The 14,367-nt window shown below is 54.9% G+C and overlaps 1 protein-coding gene across 2 annotated transcripts in view; it reads left to right on the plus strand.

The window, feature by feature from the left end:
- The window catches only part of GLI2 (GLI family zinc finger 2), a 226,746-nt gene that overhangs the window by 170,622 nt on the left and 41,757 nt on the right, over nt 1–14,367 (plus strand). For both annotated transcript variants that reach the window (XM_062182053.1, XM_062182136.1), the window contains exon 3: nt 6,470–6,575. In XM_062182053.1, coding sequence (XP_062038037.1) covers nt 6,470–6,575 — 106 coding nt within the window. The remainder of the gene's footprint in view (nt 1–6,469; nt 6,576–14,367) is intronic.

The following is a 14,367-nucleotide window of genomic DNA, read 5'->3' on the forward strand; positions in this document are numbered from 1 at the left end:
CCCCCACTGCTTTCCCAGGTGCATTAGCAGGGACCTGGAGTATAAGTGGAGCAGCTGGGACTTGAACTGGTGCCCATGTGGGATGCTGGCATCGCAGGTGGCTGCTTAATCTATTACATCACAGCACCGGCCCCCACATCTGCTTTTAAGAAAAATGAAAGAGTTGCCATGGGTATCACTTAAGCTGTAAGGCACTCTAAGGTAAAGGAGTGTGATAAATTAATTATTAGCTCTGGAATTCCGAGCAGGGTCCTCCATAGAAGAGAAATCAGGGGCCCAGAGCCCTCCCCTGGACTCCCAGAGCTGTGTCAGCTGGAATGCTTCATTTCAGCAGATCAGAGTCCACATTAGAGACCCCTTGCGGAGCAGGTGCATAGGGAGCTCTTGTTGGGTGATTGGTGGCAAGAATCCCCCTCGGAGGAGCAGGACTCCTGGCCCAGGGTCTGTGAAGGCGTGCATGGTCACCCAGTGATCACATGGGTGCGGCAGGTGCGCATGGCGTGGGCGCTCACAGTGGGCTGCGAGCAGCAGCTCCAAAACAGTCTCGTCTTTGTGGCTCCACCTCTGTCCCTCTGCATTCACACCCATACGTTGTTGCAGATCCTCTTGCAACCAACAGTGGTGACATGGTGCATTGCCCAGCTTCCCTATCCCAGGGGACCCAGCATTCAGAACCGAGACCTCCTGGCTCCCATGCTGGATTCCAGGTCAAACCCCCTGCACGGTCACCCAGGACCATGGGCCAGCTGCTCAACAAGGATAGGGCAACACCTCTGAGTGGCAGCAACACATGATGTCACGCGGGGAGGATTCCTGGGGCAGCCACCATGCTGCCGGGTCACGTTGCTGTGACCCGCTTCTCCTGAGTCTCTGTCTGTGCTCTCCACCCACCCCTACTCTGCTCTCATTCCAGTAACTTGAGCTGGCTTCCAGGCAAGGACCCTCCTGGTCCCCTTTCAAAGTGCTGCGGAGGTCCTTACCCCAGGAGCACTCCTGATGCGCATGTCCCCTTGCCCTGGGACCCTCTGCCCAGGAGCACGAGGTGTGTGCAGAAACCCCATCATGTCGCCATCCTACATGTCCCAGGCTGTAGGTCTTTCTGTGTACGATCAAAACCAAATGTGCATCTGTTTTCAGAGAGGGGAGGCTAATTGGCTGAAAGTTCCCATTTTCGGATTTCTTCCTCGGAGACTTAAAACGAGAGCCGTGTCTTTGAAATGGCATGTGGTGTGTGCGTGTGCCTCCCCTCGGCCGGAAGGACAGGATTCAGTTTCCTTTTTTTTTTTTTTTGGACTTAAAGAAGAGCCTGCATTGAGAACAACGTGTGCAGGGTCCCATCCAGGCTGTCACTGCTGAGCGCCTACACTGTCCGCATTTATCCACGAGTTCCTCGGCCGCGTCAGGGGCGTCTGCGTGCCCTAATTTCCCCAGGACGTTGGAAGGGGAATTTCCACCTCCTTGGCCTGGCAGAGCAGCCCTCTAGCAAAGCATCCACTTTGGGAAGTCTCTCACAGGGATGTGTGGGGCGTGAGCCAGGGTCAGCCTTCATCTGTCAATGTACCTTGGGTGAAATGTTGCTCCCTAGAGCCTGGGCATGTGTGTGTGTGTATTCATTTATGTGCGCTTATGTGTGCATATAGGTTCATGCATGTGCGTGTGTTCATTTATGTGCGCATGCATGTACATATGGGTGCCTGCATATGCATGTGCACATGTGTGTGTGCATATTTGCACATTAATTATGTACTTGTGTGTGTGTGGGCTCGGGTGCCTGGTGCTGGTGGTCTGTGTGGATTTAAAAGATGGTGCCTGCCGCCAGAAGCCCTGATGGTGCCCTGCTCTGGGGTCCCTCATGAAGCCTCTGGTTGTCATGGGCTGGAAGAGGTGGGATCCACTGCCAGGGAAGCCGGTGGCCTCTTGAGGACCACAGGACTGTGCCAGAAAGGACCTGAGAACTTCCCTGATGTGCCGAGGGGCAGGTAGGACCAGAGTGGGGACATAAATCCGCTGATGTCCCACAGCTGCCCAGTGCCAGGGCCAGTCTGAGATCTTGGCTGATGTGAGACCCTACTCACCATTCTTTGTGTGGCATTTAGAAAAGTTTGCTCAGAGCAGGTGAGTCCTGCTCAGGACCTCCCAGTGGCCTCCCAAATTGTTCAGGAAAAAAATTCCAGAGTACCAGACCTGTGCTGTGTCTCCCACCCCCATCCACCCCTGAGCTTCAACCAAATTAGGCTTCATGCTGAAATCACCAAGTCCTTCTCCACGCCACTGGGCCTTTGCACCTGCCATTCCCTTTGCCTAGCGCACCTCTCTTCTAGAGGGGCCTGATTTCCTCCTGTACTTTATCCCAAGTCTCTGCCCCCTGGTCCTGCATGGTTTCCTGCTTAGCTGTGCACCTGCTTCCCTGATATTTGTGTAAATGCACTTGTTCCTTCGTTCCCCACAGGTCCCCTCCCATGGGGCTGCTCTGTTGGGATGCTATTCCTGGGGCCTAGAATAGTTGCTGCCACATAGCAAGTGCTGAATGCAAGGTGGATGCATCCATGAATGCAGGAACAGCAGAACATTCCTGTGCAGCAAATGCGTTGGGCAGAGGGCTCTGGGCTCGGGGTCTCTGGGTCTGACTCTTCTTCCCCTGCTTGCTGACCTTTGCTCATGCGTCCTGGGCAAGTGCTCAGAGGCCTGGTTGCCGGGGTCTTGCTGTGTACTGGGTGCTGGAATTCCATGCGGGAGGAGGGCCTACAGCTCAGACCCTACCTCACACTCTGACACCCCAACAGAAGGAGCCACAGCATGCTCCTCTGGAGGGGTCCCAGGAGATGAGGGGGAGAGACAGGCATAGCCTGCACATGTGAGGGGGCAGCAACAGGGCCCGTGGGCAGTGCTGAAGCCCCTCAGCCCACACCCCAGGGCCTGCTGAGAAGCCACAGCACCACTCTGCTGGTGACTGTCCACCATGCTGCTTCTCGGGCCTCCAGGACCTGCCCTGGCTCACACACATACAACACACACACACACATACGCCATGTGTGCACATGTGCCACACATGTACATGCCTCATGCACACAACCCCTACACACACCACACATGCAACAAATATACACACAATACCAACATATAAACACATACATGCACATGACCCACGCATGTAATACACATACACACATGCATGCATATATCATGCCCGAACATGTGTCACATATACCCACACCTCATACACATAGCCCACATACACACCACACATACAAAACACACAAAACACATATACACATGCCATACCTGCCACATACATACATGTATCATGCATACAACCCACACACATCACCCATGCAACACACACGCACAATACCAACACATACCTGTGCACACTACACACATGTGTGCATGTGCCACATATATCCATGCCCCATGCAAACAACCCCCCACCACACATGCAACAAACATACAATACCAACACATACACACGATGCACATATTATGCCTGCACATGTGCCACATACACACACCCCATACACATAGCCCACACACACTCCACATGTGCAACACACACAACACCAAACACATGTACACGTGCCACACGTGCCACATATGTACAATCTCATGCACACACCACACACAATACCAACACATGCACACATGTGTGCACATGCATGTGCCATATAAATCACTGCCCCATGTGAACAACCCACACACATACCACACATACAACAAACACAATACCAACACATACACACATGCATGCACATACCACATATGTACATGGCACATACATGCACATAGTCCACACATACCACCCATGCAACACACATAGATACAATACCACCACATACACCTGCATGCTGCACATGCCACATGTGCCACATACATCCATGGCCCATGCACACAACCCACACCCGTATGCACATACACAAAATGCAACACACATTTCCTACACATTTGGAAAGATGAACAGTGCTTCTGTACTGACTCCAAGGGTCTTCTGATCTGTAAGAGGTTGGCACCTGCCCCTCCAGCCTCAATCCCTCAGGTTTGCAATGAATGTGAGCTACTTGTCCTTTGCCCCACAGGTAGTGAAGCCATTGTGGGATTGTAGACTTTGGGGCTGCAAAATACTGGTGATCATTGTCATTATCAGTAAAAGCAACTGCTGAGTACTTCTCTGGGCAGGCTGTGGGCTAAGTACCTCCTCTGCGTGAACCTTTTTTAAAGCTTGCAAAGCAGCCGATTCCTGAATAGACTCTTAACTTGCTTTTCAATTTATTATTTATATTTATTTACTTGAAAGTCAGAATGGCAGAGAGGGTAGGGCGGAGAGATCTTCCATCTGCTGGTTCACTCCCCAAATGATTGCAACGACTGGGGCTGGGCCAGGTCCAAAACCAGGATCTAGGAGCTCCATCCTGGTCTCCCACATGTGTGGCAGGGACCCACGTGTGTGAACCATCATCTGTGGCCTCCCGGGGTGCACATTAGCAGAGAGCTGGAATCGGAAGCAGAGCTGGGACTTGAACACAGGAGCTGTGTCGGGGCTGTGGGCATTGCAAGCTCCACAATGCACAGTGTAATGTGAACTTAGTGTGTATGCACAGCAGTCTCAGAGCTGCTTGCTGTTACTCATTGCTATCGCTCAGGTGAACAAATGTGGAGACTCAGAGAGGTACAGAGACTTGTTCAGAGTCACACAGTTGGTGAGCCGTCTCTACCCCACAGGTCACCTGGCCTCCCAAAGATTTGATCTTGTCACTCTAACTACACCCCCATGCCCACCTATTCAGAGGACAGGGCTCCAGGGAGAAGCTGGCAGCCCCAGAAATGAAGGGCAGGCCACAGAACTGGACCACGTGCCTGCTGTCACACCACTGGAATTCACAAGGTTCAACCCAAGTGTCAATCAGTGGGTGAACGGACAGCAAACACAGCATGCATACCCAGTGGCATATAATTCTGACACATGCCGTACAACATGAATCAGTCTCTCTCCCTCTCTTTGCCTTTCAAATGAATGCCACTGAGCGCTACTACCATTAAAAATGGTGAAGTTTATGATATGTGTATTTTACTGCATTTGCAGAAAAAAAAAACCTCATGATGTTTACACTGCAATAACTGGGATCTGTTTGTACAGAAATGGCATTACTAAAAATGTGCTTTTTGAAAAAAGTTTTATTTATTTGTCGAAAGGCAGAGTTACGGAGAGAGAGAGAGAGAGAACGAGAGTGAGAGCGAGAGCAGGAGAGAGAGATCTTCCATTTGCTGGTTCACTCCACAAATGGCTGCAATGGCTGGGGCTGTGCCGGGCCAAAGCCAGCAGCCTGGAACTCTATCTGGGTCTCCCACATGATTGGCAGGGGCCCAAGCACTTGAACCATCCTCCACCGTTTTTCCAGGCATACTGGGAGGGAGCTGGAGCAGAAGTGGAGCAGCTGGCACTCGAACCAGTGTTCCTATGGGATGCTGGCGTTGCCTGCGCTAGTGTAACCCACTGCACCACAGCAGGGGGCCTGGCATTAGTGCTATGCATTCATTACAGTTGTCCTGGCAGCTACCTCAGCCCTGCTTCCCACCCCCTCCCTGGCCTGTGACCTTCAGACTGCCGGAGAGCCGGAGATTGGACTAAGAAATCCACACTCCTGAGCCCCGGTCCCAGTGGGGCTGCATTTTCAAGAGCCTCCTTTCCTTAAAGCCTATAATTACGTTTGCCTCCAGGGCACCCAGGCATGTTTTTTTTCTTTTTTTCTTTTTTTTTTTTGAATAAACAAAGAGTATCCTGCAATTATCATGAAGATTTGTTGAGCACCCGCCAAGTGCAGACGGGAGCCTGAGTCAGCGCCATGAGTGACACGCACGTGTTGCATTTCCCAATCCTGCAGGCGCCCGCTACTGCGCGTGGGGTCCACAATCACGGTTCCGACCCGGAAGAGGATCCCAGACCACGCAGATGTCTGCTTGGTGCTTCTTTCCCACGAGGCGAGGCGAGGCAGCGGGGTGGCACTTGGCTTTCTGGAGGCGATCGCCCCGTCCCAGGAGGCCTGGAGACAACTGCCTGCTGTCGTGTGCAGCAGCAGGGTGCCGTCACCCGGTGCTGCCTTGGCCACTTGAAGCCTTGGCCGGGACAGGCAGAAGCTGGCGGGGTGGGAGCCTATCTGCTCTGTCAGCCGTGATTTGCGGGCTGAGCCGGGTTTCGTGGCCCTGCCTGTTATCTACCCGAGTTCAAAGAGCTCTGAGCTGCTTGTCTTTGTCAAGAGCGCGGTTGGGGATCTTTTATGTGGAAGATGTAGGCTTCTCGGGCTGACTTTGATTATTTATTCATCCCCCTCCGTGGGTGTGTGATAACGCGGGGCACTCGGAGCCCCTTGTCCCGGCCGCTCTCGCTCTGAAATTCATCGCGCTTTAAAGCCCTTTGAAAATTGCTTGCGGAGGGAGGGGAAGAGTTTTTGAAGTTCTCTTTCTGTCTCCCTGTCCACAGTGCCGCAGCACCTCTTGCCGCCGTTCCCTGCGCCCTTGCCGGTTGACATGCGCCACCAGGAGGGACGGTACCATTACGAGCCTCACTCTGTGCACGGCGTGCACGGGTAAGTCCTGCCCTCCTCTGCCCACTCGCTCGCCCGCCCACTGCCCCTGACCTGCCTGCAGCCTCAGCCACCTCCGTCCTTGTGTCTGGCCTTCCCGATCTGCGTTGTCCCGAGGGGACTGGCCCGGTTGTCACCCATGAGCGTGAGCGTGGAGATGGGTGACAGGTGAACAGCTGCCACCTGTCTGGATCCTGGGAAGGAAGCTGGGCTCACCTCCCCCCCCCACACACACCATCGGCACTTGTCAAGTTCCAGCTTTCCTTGGTGGACCCATGTGTGATTCAGGGCTCCTTACCTATCCATGAACTGGCAGTCCCCTCCAGGCCACAGAGCCTGCACAAGGTGCCCTTAGGTGTGTGGGTTCCAGTGTCTCCTACTGTCTCAGGGTACCTGTTACATAGAGTGATCGGTCTGTATGGACAAGCTCAAAGGGATGTTTTTCCTGCTCTTCTGCCTCGAACTCCTGGAAAGAAAGGGTGTGTTCAAGGGCCGGCACTGTGGTACAGTTGGTTAAGTGGCTATCTGCAGTGCCGACATCCCGTACAGACGCCGGTTCGAGTCCCAGCTGCCCCACTTTTGGTCCATCTCCCTGCTAAAGCACATGGGAAAGCCTCGGAAGATGGCCCAAGTCCTTGGGCTCCTGCCACCCATATAGGAGGCCCAGAGGAAGCTCCTGACTTCTGGCTTTGACCTGGCCCAGCCCCAGGTATTGTGGCCATTTGAGGGGTGAACCAGCAGGTGGAAGACCTCTCTCTCTGTGTCTCTCCTTCTCTCTCTGTAGCTCCACCTTTAGGGAGAGAAAGGTCATGTTCACCAGTGTTGCATCAGCAGGCCTAACCCAGCCTGTCTGGGGCCTCTGAGCCTGTGGCCCATGCCTGTTTTCTTGGTGTTCACGATGTGAGATTTGGCCCCTTTTACTCTTTCTGTTACCTTTCCACAGGCCTCTCCCGGTGCCCACCCTGTCTGCAGCTCCCCATGCTCTCCAGCGACCCTTTTGCGACCCTCTTGCCCTGGTGCCTTCTATCCAAACTCCCTCCAGCCACTTCACCTGTCCACGCCAAGGTGCTGTCTGTGGCTGCAATACACATCACCCTGCCCCGTGTCACCATGCCTGGCTCCTGCCACTGGCCCAGCGTGCCAGGGCAGCTCCTTCCCCTGACATCTCCAAGCCTCAACACAGTATCCACCTCCTCCTGGGCCTCTGTGATCCCCTGCTCTGAGTGGCAGCTCTGGCTCTGGACTCCCACTGCACCGTCAGCCCAGAGTGATCTCTGCCCACGCCTATCTGCTGCTGGCCCCGAGCACAGCCTCACTGCTGTGTCCACTGCTGCTGCTGGCCGACAGGTGCACAGTCGGTGTTTGCTGGGTGGGGAGCCCGTCCCTCGAGTTCTGCCTCTGCTACCGCCGTACCTCCTGTTGGAGTGACGTCCGGACGCGCTTGCTAAGTGCTTGCTATGTTCAAAGCCTTGTGCGGCACAGGTGCCCCAGCCGACCCCCCTGATAACCCTGGTTGCTACCCCAAGATGGAGCAAAGCTGGGACTTTCCTCCTTTTAAGATATTTTTCACTTTCTACCATTTTCCTTTGGTATTATTTCAGACATCCACAAGCAATTGCAAATATCGTGAAAGATTTCCTATATATCCTTTGCCCAACTTGTGAACTCAACATGTTATATTAGCAAACTCTGATAGAATACTGTTTGAAATTTTTAAGTCAGTTCTTGATTTGAATGGCAGCAAGACAGAGACAGACAGACACATACACAGAGAGATTTTTTCTTTTTCTTTTTTATTTATTTGACAGGTAGAGTTATAGACAGTGAGAGAGAGAGAGACAGAGAGAAAGGTCTTCCTTCTGCTGGTTCACCCCCCAAATGGCCGTTATGGCAGGAGCTACGCCGATCCGAAGCCAGGAGCCAGTTGCTTCTCCTGGTCTCCCATGCGGGTGCAGGGCCCAAGGACTTGGGCCATCCTCCACTGCAGTCCCAGGCCACAGCAGAGAGCTGGACTGGAAGAGGAGCAACTGGGACTAGAACCCGGCACCCATATGGGATGCCGGAGCTGCAGGTGGAGGATTAACCAAGTGAGCCATGGCGCCGGCCCAAGAGATTTTTTAAAAATATTTATGTATTTGAAAGGCAGAGTTTCAGAGAGGGGGAGAGAGAGAGAGAGAGAGAGAGAGAGAGAGATCTTACACCTGCTAGTTCACTCCCCAAATGCCTGCAACAAGCAGGGCTGAGCCAGGCTGAAGCCAGCAGCTGGAAACTCAGTGTGAGCTTCCACATGCGGTGGCAGAGACCTATCCTCTCCTGCCTCCTAGGGTGCCCATGAGCATGGAACCCAGGCTCTGTGATGTAGGGTGTGGGTGTCTTAACTGCTAGGCCCAATCCCTACCCTGATAGAATAACATGCATGTCTTATCCAGATTTGGCCAGTCGTCTGCTGAGGTCTCTCCATCAAGTTGTCTTCAGATGTTGGGAACTTTCCATTTCATTTTAGTGCTTGTACCTGGCTCTGCCATAGCATCCTTGAGTTGGTCCTGGGGGTGATGGGGCCATTTCCATTCTCTGCCCACTTTCAGGGTCCCCTTCAGCTGCAGGTGGCTGAGACCACACCTGGGCAGCCCCTGGGAGGTGCCTTTGTTGGGAGTTAGAATTTCATTGCCACCAAACTGCCCAGTTGTTGTTGGGATCTGACTCTTAGGAGCACTGAGGGAGCTCAGACAGTTTGTGAAGGGACTGATGTGTTCTGCTGGCTTTGTGACCTGGGTCCTGGGCATGGCAGGCCTGCCCAAATGCTGGCTGAATGAACTCCCAGTGCTGGTTGGGAAATACGGACACCCCTGAGGGCCCTGAGCAGAGAGAGTGCCTATGCAGGTGTGGCCCTCTGCAGGCCACATCTCACTCCTATGAGTGCTATGCCCAGCGCTGCAGCTGCCATTTGCATCACAGCTCTGGCCTCGTGAGCAGGCCCTGGTGACGTGCTTTGTGCCCTTTGATCTTTCCAGCAACCCTAAACAGGTGCTCATCCCATGTTTTCCCCATGTTACAGACGACAGAACGAAGGCGGCCTGGAGAGGTCAAATAACTCACTCAGGTTCATCCACTGAGGGAGAGGGGGAGGGAGAGCTGAAAATCGAGTGACAGCCGCTGAGCCCAGACCCACAGCTGCAGGCATGCTGGACTTACTTTCAGGGGGCATAGTGTGGGTGTGGGCCACAGGTACCCTTCTTTCCCTCTCTCTCGTTTAAAGATTTGTTTATTTGAAAGGCAGGCGGGCAGGAGAGAGAGAGAGAGATGGATGAGAGAGAGAGATTCCATCCACTGTTTCACTCCCCAAATGTCTTCAATAGCCAGGGACTGGACCAAGCCTAGGTCAGAAGGCAGTATACTCCATGCATGATGGCAGGGACTCAATACCTCAGGCTCTGACTTGAGACGCCCTGGCTGCAGACAGACCCCTGCCTTTGGAGGAGAGAGAGGCCCCTGGTCCCAGCCCTCCCAGAACTGGAGGCTTTATCCAGACTCTCCCAAGTTCTGGGTTGGGCACAGTCAGGTGCCCTGTCTAGGGTAGCTCCATTGCTGGCCAGTGAGGAGGCAGGGTGTGTGAGCAGGAGATGTGGCTGAGGAGGGCAGCAGGAGAGGTCGGCCCAGCCAGCAAGCATGGAATTGGCGTTGTCACTTGCTGGCTCGCCGCTAGTCTGGATACCCCGCCACCCTGGGCAGTGTTTGTGTTTTTTGTATCCACTGTAAGCAGGTGTCATGTACACAGGGGGTTAACACTGGTCGACTTCTGGAGAACAGAATCCTGGAGTCACTCCTGTCTGGCTAAGATCAAGCTGTGGGCAGAGCTGGTTCCTTTGGAGACTATGAGAGAATCCATTGCTTTGACTTTTCTGGGTTCCTCCTGTGTTCCTTGGCTTGGGAGTCCTATCTCACACTGCTTTGCCTTCCCTTGGCATCTGTGCCCATCCTGCCTTCTCCCTCGGCTCTCGTGGCTTTCTCCCTGTCTCTCACAAGGACACCTGCCATGACTTTGAGGGCCCACCTGGCTGATCCAGGCCGGACCCCCCCCCCTCCCGCCGCCAAGACCTTTTTTCGCCATAGTGGGACTCACAGGTGCCAGGAACTTGGGCTGGGGACTCCTTGCGGACCGTGACGTATGTAGCTCAGCAGGGATTGCCAGGCTGCAGTGGGGTGCATGGCACCACTGCATGGAACACAGTCAAGGCTCAGGTCTGCCATGGGCTGGGCACTGGCATCTGCTGTGCTGTTAGCAAATCTTTCTGATTGCTGTGTGGGGTGGGGTCGTGAGCTTCATGGTGTGGAGGCTCAGAGAGGCGCTGGCTTCTCCGTGTGGTCTCTGTGAGGGCTCGGGACCCCTGGCAAGGAGAGCTTGTCTTGGTCCCACTCCTGAGAGGCAGCAGCATCCTGTTCCCGGCGCCCCCATCCTGTTGGGGCGGCCTTCCAGTGGCTCCGTGTCATCCCCAGGAGAGTTACTCTTGCCCAGACTGAAGGAAGACACCATGAGAGCTGCAGGGCTGGCCTTGGGGTCTGGAAAAGCCGCTCCTTCACCTCCAGTGTCCCAGGACACAGAGGAAAACGGCTCCGCGGCTCTGGCTTCGTGATTCGTATGGTCGGAGCTGGGTGGGGCACCCTATCCATCAAACCCGCGTGTAGCTGGCTCTCCTTGCTGGCGCCCAATGTGTCTAATCACACGCACATCACACAGCAAGTGAGGTGTGATGTCATCTATCGTCGGCGAGTCTGAGCCTCTGCCTGCTGCTGCGAGTCACAAGGCCACTTAGCGTGTGGGTGCACCTGCTGCTCTGTCCTGGGCATGCAGGCTCCAGGCCTGGTGCTGCCCCTGCCCCCTGCCCCGCACAAGAGCTGCCATCCTCACTGCAGAGCCTGCTGCTGCTGCTGTGTCTCAGCCCTGCCAGGCACTTGCCCTTGAACCCAGCACCGCAATACACATAGGAGAGGGGATGCAGGCGCCTTGACAGACCTCAGCATTCTCTTCTGCAAGACGGCCAGTCTCCTTGTATTCTGACAGTGGAGAAGGGTAAAGCAAGGCGGTACTGAGGGCCAATGACAGTGGACATTGCCGTTATTACTGAGGTCATCTCTGCTTGGTTGTTTGAGAACGGGGCTCATTGGAGGAGAGACGACTGGCCTGTGGCTGTGGCTTGGGGAGGCGAGACGTGGGGCAGAGCCAGTGCTGTCGGGGGAGGAAGGAGGAGGGTTTTTTTTCCCCAACTGAAGAATGTAGACATCCACTTTTTGGTGGCCAGGTGGGCGTGGTCGGATCTCCCCACTCCACCCTCCAGAGTAACCACAGGAGTTGTTACATGGTGGATAGACAAAGCGCAGCAAATGTGTCCTGGTGACAGCCAGAGCTGTTCCAGTGGCCCTGGGCGGAAGAGGAGTAGGGTCACAGGCTGCTCATCTTGCTCCAGGCAGGCAGCTGTGCCTTGGGAGAGGCCGGGCCAGCCGTGTGCTTCAGCCCACCTACATGACTTCCGCCTGGACACCCACACCCCAGCCCGCTGCAGAGCAACCTGCCCCCATCCTCGTGAGGTGCAAACCGTGCTCACTTGGTTCTGGAAGAGGAAATCCTAGTGCCATTCCTCCTGGCATGCTGCTGCATTGTTCTATGTAAAGCATGGGTGACAGGGAGACTCCCAGGGGAGGGGCGGTGTGGCTGGCCAGGTGGGGTTCTCTGGGGACCCACATGGGCACACGCTCCTGCCTCTCCCAGAATTCCTACCACAGGGTGAGAAGAGCAGTGCAGCTGCGAATGAGGTCCATTGCTCCCTACAGTCTCCCCACAGCCTTAAGTTGCTAATGGGGCGGGGTAGGCATTGTGATGCAGTGGGTTAAGCCATTGCCTGTGATACTGATAATGAGTGCCAGTTCGAGTCCTAGTTGTTCTGCTTCCAATACAGCTCCCTGTTAATGGCCTGGGAAAAGCAGTAGAGAATGGCCCAAATGCCTGGGCACCTGTACCCACACGGGGAGACCTGGATGAAGTTCCTGGCTTCTGGCTTTGGCCTGGCTCAGCCCTGGCTGTTGTGGCTATCTGGGGAGTGAACCAGCAGATGGATGATCTCTCTCTCTCTTCTTTCAAATAAATCTTCTTTAAAAAAAAAAAAAAAAAAAAAGATGCTAAGCCCCCACCATCCGTCACCACCCCAGGCCCTGTTTCTTAGAAGTAGGCTTGTCGGGGTGTCATGAGGAATGAGGCGAGGTGTGGTATGGCAGGGTTCTCCCATTTCCCCATGCATGTAGTCACTCTAGCACAGTCTGGGCTAGCTGGGGCCAGAGTTAACCTGTGTATCCTCTAGGGAACGGTAGAAGTTCATGCTTGTGATTCAGGAGGCTGGAGTTGACCTTCAACTTCCTAGGCTGCTTCTGGGGTCCTTGCCCTGCCTTGCCCTGCCCTGCCCTGGGGCTTCAGACAGGACCAGTTCCATCTGTCTCGAGCCAGGAAGGTTTTGTGGAGACTGCCTCCTGCCTCAGTTCCCAACCCTGGCTGCAGGTCTGCACAGCTGAGTGTGTGTCTCAAAGACACCCAGGCCTAGGCCCTCACCCCTAGCGCTGTGATGTTCCCAGGCTAAGGTGAGCCCTGGGAGTCTGCTTATTAAGAGGCGCTCAGGGGTCAGAGTTTGGGGACCTTTTGCTTATGTGACACCCAGGAGAGCAGGCCCACCACTGTTTGTCGCCTGTTATCCATGCACAAATGAGTCCCTGCAAGCTCACCCAAGCCTGGGACAGTCTCAGCTTGTAGCCAGGTGGCACCAGCTAGGACATCTCAGCCATGGGGAGGCCTGCACCTTCCTCTCTCCCCCTTCTGGCTCCATCCCTGACCTCTGTCACCCGTGACCTCCAACCCCCTCCTGGATCCTAGTCATGACCAGAGCTGACAGCTCATAGCACAGCACTGGACCCTGGGCCATGCTTATTGGGCATCACGTTGGCAGGCCCTGCCCAAGGCCACCTTGCTGGCAGAAGGAGACGAGGGTGGTCGGGGCTCTTGCTCAGGCCAGGTGGCTCTGGGTTGCAGCCTTTAAGTCATGCAACATCAGCGCACTGGCCCAGGCAGAACGGGAATGCCCACTGGTGGGGGAAGGGGCCCCCAGTGCCCCAGCAACTGCCCACCTGGTTAGGCAAGGTGCACATGACCCCAGAGCCCCCTGAGAGAATCCCCGCTTGGTCCTGGCACCCACTTATGAAAGGGGGTGGTCAGCCCCTGGGTGGGTGCACCTGCGCTTCAGAAAGTACTGTTGCTGGGCTGAGCTCATGAACTTGCCTGTGGCAGGGGGGATGTGATGGTGGCTGTTGCCAAGGTCTCTGCTCCGTAAGGAAGACCTGACCTGGTGAGTCACTCTGTCCCTAGCCATTTGAGGGGGTGGGGTGAGCGGAAAGACACTCGGATTTTTGTTTTCTTTGATTCCTGCACCACACCCAGGGTCCCAATTCACAGGGAGTTGGCTCTGGGTGTGTTTCACAACGAAGCTTCTCCTACCCCCGCAAACGTGGGCATCCAGGGAGGAGACTTCTGACGGGTGGTCCACTGCCTGCTGGGCCATCCTTGCCCACCGGGGGGGGGGCTCGTGTTTCCCACCCACTTGGGCGTCTGCTGCCCTCCCCTCCCAGGGAGTTCTCTCAGGGACCCCTGCTGTAGCTCACCACTTGACTTCTAAGCAGCAGCAGAGAGGAAATCTGGAAAATTTGCTCCCTGAGAAGCGAGTGACACTTAGCTGTGCGGCCTTGGCCCACTGTGATGGGA

The sequence above is a fragment of the Lepus europaeus genome, chromosome 1 (assembly GCF_033115175.1).
Source record: "Lepus europaeus isolate LE1 chromosome 1, mLepTim1.pri, whole genome shotgun sequence".
Classification (NCBI taxonomy): Eukaryota; Metazoa; Chordata; class Mammalia; order Lagomorpha; family Leporidae; genus Lepus; species Lepus europaeus.